Source organism: Cetorhinus maximus, chromosome 22 (genome assembly GCF_964194155.1).
Source record: "Cetorhinus maximus chromosome 22, sCetMax3.hap1.1, whole genome shotgun sequence".
Taxonomy (NCBI): domain Eukaryota; kingdom Metazoa; phylum Chordata; class Chondrichthyes; order Lamniformes; family Cetorhinidae; genus Cetorhinus; species Cetorhinus maximus.
In genome coordinates this window covers 57,265,029-57,277,533 of record NC_135900.1, presented here as the reverse complement: position 1 = coordinate 57,277,533, position 12,505 = coordinate 57,265,029, and the positions used below count along the sequence as shown (strand labels likewise).

The following is a 12,505-nucleotide window of genomic DNA, read 5'->3' as shown; positions in this document are numbered from 1 at the left end:
ATGGTACTGAAACAGTTTTTGCTCTCCGCTTAACCTCAGCCACTATGCTTTTTTCCAGGTGTCACTGCCTATATGATCTCTTTTTTAATATTACATTTGTTCCAGTGGGCCCCTTCTCCTTTAAACCTGCAGGATTTGTACATAACATTTTTCCTCTTTTTTTCTCATTTCAAATCCACTTAGGGTCAAGTTTGAGCTCGTTGACTTTGGGAATGCATTAAACCTTCATGCTGAAAGGGTTGAAAGTCCGGATGTCTTGACTATTTTGGAGTTCTAATTTTTGTTCATTTTGGAGCGTTCTGTGGCAAGATTCTATTGTAAACAAGCCACTTGATTGATATCCCGTGGAGATGGATTTTAAGAAACCTTGCTCAGCTGATAACATTCTCATCCCTAAGTCAGAGGGTCACAAATTCCAAGGGCACAACAACAATAACTTTGTCATAGATAATGCCTTTACCAGAGAAATAATACTCTAGATCACTTCACAGAAGAATAACCAAAAAATTAAAGCTGAGCCAAAGAAGATATTAGAAGTGAATCTTAAGCAGGGACTTAAAGTGGGGGAAGCGAGGTGGAGGCATTTACAGAGGGAAGTCCAGAGTGTGGCGTTTTTGTGTCTGAAGGAGGTAGCAAGGGTGGAAAACTGATTGGATACATTCTAACATGGAGTTGCGGGCAAGATGGATGCAGATTTAGGAGGCAACCACGTGTTCAAGGATTTTGGAGATGAAAGGGAGGTTGGGCATAAGACAAATGTTTCGAGGACAGAGGGGTTACAATTATGTCTTTCTGAAGGGGATTTTGGCAATGGGCTTAAAAGGACAGTACCTGAGTAGAGGAAGCCAGTTAAATGTCAGCTAGATGGGTTAAGGGAAGAGACGCAAAGACTTGAGCACATAAAACATGTTGATATATCAGTGCAGCAAGAGAAAATTCTGCATCATCAGAGAGACCATTTTGCCAGTGATTCAGATAGATATTAAATATTCTGTAGAACAACTCTCCAAGTGCCCTGGGAAACATTGTTCCCTTAAACATGACCAATAAAACAGATTAATTTCATTGCTGCTTGCTGTGCAATGTAACTCCCACTACAAAACAATGACAGCAATTTGCTCTATATAAAGCCATTTAGGGGCTGTTTATGAGAAATGTGATAAAGCGTTTTCTTTCTCAATCTGATCTTGAATGCACACCTCCCATAGAAAATTGGTGTTGCGAGAATAACAATAGACATTCCTAATTGAATTCAGATTAACTAATGAATCATTAATCACCTTCTCTGTAAAATGAATTTATAACATTCAGAAACGTATGCTATTTTACCCATCAACATATCCCTGGCATTAAGTTTGTTAAAGGGAGGTGGTGTGCCTTCTATTGTACAACCCCTTAGAGCTTGAGAAGCCTTCACGCTACTTCACCCTGTGTCTAAATATCGTATAAATCAAAGCAATTAATAATGAAAGTCTAAAATATCCCATGCAGTTTATGTGCTTTCATTTGAAGTTCTAAGTATAACACTTGTTTTTGTGCTTTAAAGCGAGACAGTGTTGATATTCCAGAAGTAATTAACCTGGTGTTTTGTTAATCTGATTTGTTTTATTTTTCTTTGAATTTAAATGTCAAAAATGAACCGCTGAAATTTGAGGACAAAAAATATGTAGATGCAAATTAGGTTAGATACAAGCTAGGCTAATTATTTCTAGAATATATAAAATCTGTACACAGCAGAATATTATAAGTAATAAGTTGTTCCTCCTTTTAACAAGACTAATCTCAGGATACATTGCTGTGTGAAACTGCCTGTTTTTAAATGGTTGTTTGCTATTCATTTTAGGGACAAACTGACTTATGATTCAGCAATTAACCTGAATTCAATTAGAAATGTCTACTGTTATCTCCTTTTCACAATTATCAATATTAATTTTGTATAGAGAGCCATGATTTTTAACCCTAGAGTAATGAAATTGTCCATATTTCAGTCAATCTATTATGCAATAATTAGAATTGGAAAATGTTTAAAATGTGACAGTGTCAAGAAGTAAATAATCTTGTATTTAATTGAAACTGGAAAAATAGTCAGCAAATATCGGGAGCATTAATGGAAAATATTCATTACATTTCTTGGCTGTTAACACCTCCTTTCCATATACTGACTGCAGAATAGAACTGACTTAATAGTGCATTTTGTAGAAAACGTACATGGGGTTAATTGCATTATGGGTATATTATGAAGTGCTTCTTCACACAAGACTTTCATTTGTAAGGCCTCAGAAAACCTCATAAAAGGTGCAGAAGTTGTATCAATGGCTGGGCTTTGGGTGAAGAGCAAGGAAGAGGCAAATGCAATGTTGAATAATGGATGGTCACCTTGTATTTGCAGGGATACATGATATGATTCTCAATTACAGCTATTAACTTGTATTTAAATGTTTGGATTCTTTTCTTTTTGTTCAACAAACACTTACACATGTGCGGATCCCTAAAGGGAAGAGAGGTACGTGACCAGCGGGGATTCTACCATTGGGCATTTCTTCACGTTTGCAACCATAGATGAGGCATGCATTATGTTTATCGTCATTTTAAAAAGGCAATATCTAAGCAGGGAAGTAGTCTTCAATATCCTTCTCCTTCCTCTGGGTTTACAATTTAGAGGTGGAGGATCCCACAGCTAAAATCCTCAACAAACTACATTTTATAGAAAATCTTCAACTGAGACATTAATTGGCCTTTTTATGTTTGATTTGAAATTGGAAAGATCTTCACTGGTGAAGAACAACTAAAGGTTAATTTTAATTTTTCTTATGAAACCTGATTCCAAATTGCACAGTGCATTACTACATGGGCAAGATCCATCTTGCCAAACGACAACGCATCATTGTCCCATTTACAGTTTCTGTACACAACGAGCTTTTCCCCCCACATTATCTCTTTCTGCCTCTTTCTCTCCTCCCCCTTTTTTTCATAGTGTATGGGGTCACCATTATAGAAGCTGGAATTCCTGAGCAGCAGTAAATGCTAGAGAGAGAGGAAATAACCAATAGTCAGTTCACTGGCCTCTTACCTTATTTGCGTGCACTGCTAGAACCTCGTTGCATGCCTCAGATATTTCAGCATGTGAAAAAAGCTCAACACTAAAACTTTTATACTGTGCCATTAATTTTGTAAGGGAGTTATTTGTAATAGGACCCACAGTGGCAGAAAACTTATCATTTCTTCCCATTTGTCTGTATCTTCCTGAGGTAATGACAAAAACCGAGTTTCACCTTGTCCTCCACTTTTGCCTGCTTCTGGGGAAATATATATTTATTATGTATATATATATTCCTATGCTGACCAAAATAGAATATTTTGTCTGAGTTTCTCAGATGCTGTGTTTAATAAGCCTCTGATGTGAATGAACAGAGAAATTTTCAACAGCTCTTTGAGATCAGTTAAATCATTAAACATGATTAATCATAATTGTAAATAAAATGTGTGGTTTAAGAAATGTAATTTTGTTTTCAGTGCTCTCTAGTAATGATTTTTCATGATAAAATTTGTCTGAAAGGCCAGTGGCCATCACAATAGTGCCTTAAATGCAGCTCACAAAGGCGGAGAATAAAATTTTAAGGCTTGGATTACCTGTGTCTGTTTTCAGGTAGTTTTGAGGCATGAGCAAGCCAACTGGTGAGACTTAACTGCTACAAACCTGTTACATAAAGCAACCATCAAAATTTTCCATTAAAAATATTTGACAGTCAGTGTTGCTGCCCATCTTGTCATATGTAAATCCTACTTCTTCAACTCCTCGAGGTGTCTGCCCAATTTCACGTACTTTTCTTCTTGCCATCACCCACTTCCATCTGTGTCAGAATCATGATGTTCTACACTCTGGAATTCTCTTCATAAAACCTTCAGTATTGCTACACCTTCCCAAGCACACATTCAATTCACTTCTGATCAATGTCCTATCCTCCCCTCCCCTTGGGATGTTTCACTGGGTTAAAATTGACAGGTGCCGGTAAATTGTTGTCACTCTCCCATCCAATAAAGTAACACTGCAATATTACCTGTTCCCTTCCCAGTCCATGGGTAGGCAAATCAATACAGCATGTGCCAGAAAACAGAAGTCACATATACTAATCTAGACCTACTTTTTGTATTTATAACAATAGAGTGGGGCAAAAGAATTGGAAGCAGATGGAGTTAGATAACTAAAATTCTACTTATGCAACATACAGGGTTCAAACCTTCTGCTAAACTGAAGAAAGCAGAATGAGAGTAAAGTTATTGCCTTTTTAACCTCCTCAATTTTCTCACCAAACCATTGTAATAGCCAGCTGTAGAAAGCAGCAGCCCTGCACAAACCAGTTGCTAGTGCAGTAGAGAACTAAATTTTAATCAAGTTAACTGCACATTTACATTTTCTGTACAATGATAATTGCATAGATACCCCACCATTATGCATGATGTTTTATATTCAGTAGCCTCCATGCAAGGCCAGACAATTTCCAGTCAAGGAAATGTGACAAAAGTAATGAGGGTGGGTCGTCCAAATCAAGTACTGTCAAACTGGGAGCTACTGCTGGCTTTGAACAACTGGGAACCACAATTCTGCACTTGGTTTTACAAATTTGGAAGAACATGTATACACAGGCATACTTCTGATGGAAATTTTTTAATGGGCATGGGTTTTGCCTATCCCCTCATTTCTTATAATACAAGCTATTTGGGAGTGTCAACAAGGAGACTGTAGCTATCAATTGTCTGGCGTGGCTGTCTATTTATAACCTTGAGCTGAAGTTTGCTTATTGTCCCGTAGGCCTTTGCCTGGTGGCCTGACCTAATGGCAGAGCATGCAGAAATATTTTGGTCCCTCTTTGCTGTCGACATGGATGCAACCCTTGAAGCACAGCCCCCAGACTCTTGGGACACCTTTCCACTTTTTCAACTTCTCAATAATTATTTGAGGAATGAACGTAAGTATCTGTTGGATTTCCTCTTTTCAGAAGAGCTGCTTTGATCTTTTAAGATTTGCTGTAATATTTTTTCTTGTAGGAGTGATGCGTTAAACCTTACTTTGAAAAATTCTTGAATAATACTTTGACCAGTAATACTTTGGATATAAACGTAGATTTTACATACTGGCACTCGAAGAACACATGATTTGCCTCTTGTGAGGATGCGACAAAATTTCAGTAGCTGGCACACGAGATTTTCTGTCCAGTAAAATCAATGGACAGCAGATCCTGTGGGGCCCATTGATCTCCTCAGCCCAAATTCCCTATGTATACTCCAATTGTCCCGCTAATTTATTTATTTGGGAGATTGCGTGGGTGATTTATTTAAGTGTGCTGCCTCCTTGAATATTTTTGTGCAGCCATGCATGCATGGCAATTTAAAGGGGCCGACTCATACATGGCTTGCATGGGGACTTTTGGGAAAGAACATTGGTCCATTCACAGAGGTCGAAGATTTTTGTCATTTGCACAAATTTGTAAAACCTACTCAAATATATCTTCTATTTAAAAGTAAAGCTTACTTTATGATAATTGGGAAGACATTTCATCCCTTAAAGGGGCAAACTAGTTCAAGATCAAATTCTAGCCTGCACAGTGAAGTATTTGTGTGCTAAGAACTAAAAGGATCCTTTTGCTCCTATTACCTTTTAGCCCAACACTTCCATAATTTATTAAATGAAATATTGTAGCAACAGTGTTTCAAAGCACCACTGTCTGCAGCCTTGTTCTGGAAGGCGGTGTAGGGAGGCGTTAATTCCAGTCTGCTGGATTTGCAATCTTTCCCACCTCACTATGGAGATTCCCCCTGAATAATTAGAATCTTATGCATTGGACTGTTGGACTGCTATGCTGATAAGCCATCCTTGCACAAGCTATTTAAAATACAAGGACACTCTGAAGGCTTCATTAGGAGTTTTGATAGCGACTTCAAGTCCTGGGAAAAGCATGCCTAGGGTTGCTGCACCTGGTGCAACCAAATAAAATACAGTGCAGCCTCCTTTGAAAGCAAGCACACATTGGAGGCAGAGAGAAAATACAAGGAGATAGAGTTCCGGGCCAGCAACTCATCCAAAACTCAATCGTCAGCAGAATCCTGACTTACTTGCAGCAGAACTTTCTGGGCGCAAATCAGACTTAGCAGTCACGCACGTACCTACCGTAATGTTACCAAACACCCCAGCTGATGAACGTGGTCATCTTCGCCTTGAAGGATGAACAAGAAGATTTGAAATAATATTGATTATGAACTCTGCTGATAGAACTATTGTACAGTGACACTAGTTTATCATGAAAAGCAGTTAATTGACGGTATGTGCAGGTCAGGATATACAAATTGTCTTCATGATTTTTAAAATGTCAAACATAATTTTGACACATAACCGAAATCATTAAACATTGGGAACAATATAAGTCCCATCCACTAAATCTGTTCTATCGCCATTGATTCCTTCCTCTTTCCCAACCACTGTCTCAAGTTGAAGCTGACTTCTTGCAACCTTTGCCTTTTTATACATTGGCCAGAATCTTCTGGTCAGCGTGCGGGGGTGGGCCCCACACGCCGACGCATAAAATGACACGCGGTGACGTTGGGCGTGCGTCCCGACTTCACCGCGCATCACTCCAATCTTCAGTTCAGCAGGCACGCACCGGAGTCAGCTTCGCGCCCGCCGAACTGAGAAAGGCCTATTAATGCCATTAAGTATCTAATTAAACTGAAATAAAAATACCTGGAAAAACTCAGCAGGTCTGACAGCATCTGCGGAGAGGAATACTGTTAACGTTTTGAGTCCGTATGACTCTTTTCAACAGAACTAAGTAAAAATAGAAAAGAGGTGAAATATAAACTGGTTTAAGTGGGGGGGTGGGACAGGTAGAGCTGGATAGAGGGCCAGTGATAGGTGGAGATAACCAAAAGATGTCATAAACAAAAGGACAACGAGGTGTTGAAGGTGGTGATATTAGCTAAGGAATGTGCTAATTAAGGGTAGAAAGCAGGACAAGCAAGGTACAGATAGCCCTAGTGGGGGTGGGGTGGGGTGAAGGGAAGGGATCGAAATAGGCTAAAAGGTAGAGATAAAACAATGGATGGAAATACATTTAAGAATAATGGAAATAGGTGGGAAAAGAAAAATCTATATAAATTATTGGAAAAAAAAGAGGGGGATCAGAAAGGGGGTGGGCATGGAGGAGAGAGTTCATGATCTAAAATTGTTGAACTCAATATTCAGTCTGGAAGGCTGTAAAGTGCCTAGTCGGAAGATGAGGTGCTGTTCCTCCAGTTTGCGTTGAGCTTCATTGGAACAATGCAGCAGGCCAAGGACGGACATGTGGGCATGAGAGCAGGGTGGAGTGTTGAAATGGCAAGCGACAGGGAGGACTGGGCCATGCTTGTGGACAGACCGAAGGTGTTCTGCAAAGCAGTCACTCAGTCTGTATGTGGTCTCTCCAATGTAGAGGAAACTGCATTGGGAGCAGTGAATGCAGTAGACTAAATTGAGGGAAGTGCAAGTGAAATGCTGCTTCACTTGAAAGGAGTGTTTGGGCCCTTGGACGGTGAGGAGAGGGGAAGTAAAGGGGCAGGTGTTGCACCTTCTGTGGTTGCATGGGAAGGTGCCGTGGGAGGGGCTTGAGGCGTAGAGGGTGATGGAGGAGTAGACCAGGGTGTCCCGGAGGGAACGATCCCTGTGGAATGCCGTTGGGGGGGTGAAGGGAAGATGTGTTTGGTGGTGGCATCATGCTGGAGTTGGCGGAAATGGCGGAGGATGATCCTTTGAATGCGGAGGCTGGTGGAGTGATAAGTGAGGACAAGGGGGACCCTATCATGTTTCTGGGAGGGAGAGGAAGGTGTGAGGGCGGATGCGCGGAAGATGGACCGGACACGGTTGAGGGCCCTGACAACCATCATGGGTGGAAAACTGGAAAACCTCAGTTAAGGAAGAAGGAAGACATGTCAGAGGAATTGTTTTTGAAAGTGGCATCATCAGAACAGATGCGACGGAGGCGAAGGAACTGAGAGAATGGGATGGAGACCTGTGTTCCTCTCCGCAGATGCTGCCAGACCTGCTGAGTTTTTCCAGGTATTTTTATTTTTGTTTTGGATTTCCAGCATCTGCAGTTTTTTGCTTTTATCTAATTAAACTGATTGTCTGCAGTGCCTGTCCAACCTTAATGTTGGTGGGCAGGAGAAGAGCCCAGGCGGCTTTTGCATTTCTCATGGAACCTCATCCACGGGCGGGATGAGGTTTCATGAAGTGTTTATAAATTGAATAAAAATTTTTATTGAAATATATAAACATGTCCCAGCTCATGTGTCACTGTCACGTGAGGGGACATGGCTGAGCATTTTTTTTCTTTATTGCAATGTTTGATTCTTAAATTAATCTCCCTGAGGCAGCTCCGTGCCTCAGGGAGATTTCTGCGCTCTTTCGTGCACACGCGCAAAAGAGCACAAGCCCCGACTCTCCCTCCTCCCCCCGCCCGCACAGGTAGCGCTGAGCGCTTCCGGGTGTGCATCACGCTTGGCGGCCTTAATTGGCCCACCCATGCAAAATGGCAGCATGCAGCCAATCGCAGGCAGCGATCGACTCCTCGCCCGCCCAACCCCGCTCCTGAACTACCCAACCGACGGGGAGAAAATTCTCCCCATTGGGTTTCCAAATCCCACATGCACACCATCACAAAGACACCCACTTCCACATTCACGGCACACCCCTTGTGACCCTGTCTCAGCTCATCTTTTGCCAAAACTATTATCTATACTCTTATCCAAATTCGACTATTCCAATGCTTTCCTGCATCTTCTATGCAATCCTCCACAATCTATAAATCTCAGCCCACCCAAAATGTTGCTGCAAATTTTCTAACCTGCCCAAGCCTCATTCACACATCAGCCCTGTGCTTGGCGACCTATATTGGCTTCCGACCTCCAGCACCTCCAATTTAAGATTCTCATTCTCATGTTTAAATCTGCCTAATGCTGTCCTCCCCCGTTTCTCTGTGACCTACTTAAATCATGCCACCCTCCGGGAGCTCTTCATTCCTCCAATTCTAAGTTCTTGTGGATCTTCCACTTCCTTCACCCCAGTGTTGCCCACACCTTCAACCTCCTAGACCATAGCCTCTGGAATCCACTCGCTAAACCTCCCCACCTCTTGAAATCTCCCCTTTTAAGACCCTTCTTAATGCCTGCCACTTTGACTAAACTTTTAGCCTTAACATCTCATTCTTTGGCTCAGTGTGAAGTTTTCTCTGATTATGATTCAGTGAAGCACCTTCCACATTAAAGGCACTATATAGATGCAAGTAGTTGTTGGTAGAGACATCAGTCAGTGTTCTCTATAGCAGCCCTATTTTGTATTGAAAATATCAAATGTAACAATTGAATCTTTGGTTTGGACTAATCAGAAGACATATTAAGTTGTTGCATGTTTAGAATATCAGTTATTTTACCCACATATTCCGTCATTTATTGTAAGCATTACAAATGCACTGCACTATACATAGTTCATAAAAGTAAACAAGATAGAATCTTATTACATTGCAATGGGACTGGATGGAGATACCAGAGTTCAATTTAACAGGATTGACATTGATTGGCTGAAAAGTGGCCCTCTGAAATAACTCAGATCTAAGTTCCCCCCTTGCACTCACCATTCTCTGACCAATAAGTGTTCAGATAAAGATATGTCGTGCTCGTTTTTCAAATAACAAGTAAAGAGTGCTGTTCATTTAACAGTTGGAATTTTTAATACAGGGATGAGATAAATTCCTAGGTTATTTCTGCCATCTTGTTTGTCATTTCTGTGTTGTTTTTGTGAGTCTATCATTGATTCAATTTACTTTTGGCATTATAGAACCAACGTTTTCTGCACAAATGCTTTTTAAGCTCTCAAAATGAGGCTAGATGTGCAGTGATAAGTGAATAAGTGGGCATGAATGCAACTTAGTTGAGACCCTCTTGTCACTGCAGTATGACTGTAGTTATTTCCTGGGATATGTTCAGACTATGAACAGGATAACTTTATATTTCCACCCCTGCTTCCCCTTTCTAGGGAAGTGCAGAGTTAGGAACAGCGGGGAATATTATGAGTTTGAAATATGCTCCATTCTGTATACACCTTTCTAAAAAAAAAGTTGTACGGTTGAGCCAATTACAAACGTTTTCATCTTTGTCTGAAAATGCCAGAATAAACGCAATTTAGTAAGATCTGCAAATGACCCAAATATTTGCATTATGAAATTAAGCCAGAAAGATTAATGCTGAAAAAGTGTAAATGGCTTTCTAATATTTTCAGTGAATATTAAAAAGTGTGTTGGGTAGGGATTGAGATAACTCTTCTTTCACCTTATGCAGGGACCTTAAACTGCTGCACCATACTAACTGTGAAAGCACATAGCAGAACATGCCATTTGCAAGCATCAAATGGTCATTCTGGGGGAAGTTTGCTCCCACGTCTGACTCACAAGAAGACTGATTCCCTAATTAAGGGAATTATTTTTACAGAGCTAGAAAGTCACTTTAAAGCTTGAAAATAAAATTATGAGAACAGGTGTTAACCTTTTTATGAAGCATTTTAAAATCAACATACTTGGATCTCCATTTTAGTATATCTCTTTAAAACAAGAGAGAGTCAAATGACATAACGTGGTCTCGGGACAATAAAAAGGCTAGTGTTAATAATTAACAGGGACAGTGAAGTGGAATCAAATTAGCCATAATAGAGCCCAGAGTGACTGAGAAAGTCATCTCTCATTATCAGAATCTCATTATGAAATGAAAAGGTGAGGGTCTCAGTGGATTACCTTTGTATTGAGAACATTAGAAAGATTATATTTTTTCAAGTTGATTTAGCTCAAGTTTCTCGATCAGAAAACTGCATGTGAGGAGATTCCTCAAAATCTTGATGCAGAACAATCTTGCACACTTAACGTCATGGTTTTGATTGAGATATTACCAGTGTTTGTCTCTCTTGTCGGGCCAAGGAATGAACTTTTAGAACTGATGTTCAAATTAGGACAGCGAAATATAGGAGCTTCGTAACGCCTATGCAGACAGTGTGAAAGAAATAATCCACTAATGATTTCAAAGTCAGTCTGAGCAGGCATTCATTAAGATAAATTACTGAATCTATTTGTCATGACAGGTTATAGAGTAATAATATGATGCTGTCCTTGGCTATTCACATTGTGCTAATCAGTATCTGTGATAGCCATATATACTGTTACAGTTTACAATTAATTTGTGATCTTTCTCCTTCATTTCATTGCTCTGTCTTCTGCCATAGTGAATACTGTAACTACATATGTGAAAGTGCATTTTTTTCATTGCTGTGCCTGTGTTATGAGTCCCTATACAGAAGAATTAGAAGTAAATATCACATATTCAGTCTGATTTTCACAGTATCTCAAAGCAATTAAAATGGACAGTAAAAATTGTTCAGTGTATGGAATTTATGATGACAATTATTATTCAGCCACGTTTCAGAATTATGGATTGACAAATGATAATTTTCTCATTAAGTAAACCAGTCCAATTCCATAAATATCAATTCTCTATGACAGTTACTGATTATATTGCAGAAATCACTTATGATGGAAAAATATGCATCTGGTATATTTTCCACTTATTTATTTAAAAGCTAGTCCCATTTATTTTAGACCTTGCACATTAATTGCTTTTGAAAGTAAGAAAATTAGCCTGCAATAGAAAGTATAAAGCTATCAAATAAATGAGCATGTACACCAATTTAACAAACAAGGAAACCCATAGAATGACAAAGGGCCAATGGGTCAACAGTACAGCGGGTGCATCAGTAGAAGGAGCAGAGACGCCAATTAAGATTGAGAAAAAGGACATCAGCAGAGAAAGAGAGGCAGCAATAAGGAGAGTGAGGACTTCAATGGAAAGACCAGAGACACTGACAGAGCAAGTAAATCAGTAGAAAGAGCAGACACAATCTGAGAAAGTGAGAACATCAGTGGAATGGGCATTAAGTCCAATAGCAAGAGAACGAGGACATCAGTAGAAAAATCAGGGACACCAATGGAAAGTACAAAGGCTTCAGTAGAAAGAGCAGTGACTCCAATAGAGAAAGCAGGGTCACCATTAGAAGAGCAAGAACATCAGTAGAAGTAGAGATATCTTTGCAAGATCCCCCAAATCCAATGGCATGAAAGGCAGTCCAACAGCAGCATCCTCTCCCAAGCCAACATGCCTAGAATTGAGGTGTAAATCACTCAAAACTAGCTCTGCTGGGTGGGACATGTCATCCTATGCCTGATACCAGACTTCCAAAGCACCTACTCTACTCAGAACTCAGTTGCAGCAGGAGACTCCCAAGAGGCCAGTGGAAACTCTTTACAGATGTCCTCAAAGCATCCTTGAGGTGATCAAACATCCCCGCTAACTCATGGGAGTCCCTGGCTTGTGACCAATCAAACTGGAGACGCTTTATTCATTAAGGCACCGAACACATGGAGAAACTTTGCCAAGAACA

At 40.1% G+C, this 12,505-nt stretch overlaps 1 protein-coding gene across 3 annotated transcripts in view; it reads left to right on the top strand.

Moving 5' to 3' along the window:
- The window catches only part of cadps2 (Ca++-dependent secretion activator 2), a 782,646-nt gene that overhangs the window by 633,574 nt on the left and 136,567 nt on the right, over window positions 1–12,505 (top strand). For all 3 annotated transcript variants that reach the window (XM_078568371.1, XM_078568372.1, XM_078568373.1), the window contains one exon: window positions 4,811–4,967. In XM_078568371.1, the coding sequence (XP_078424497.1) occupies window positions 4,811–4,967 (157 nt within the window). The remainder of the gene's footprint in view (window positions 1–4,810; window positions 4,968–12,505) is intronic.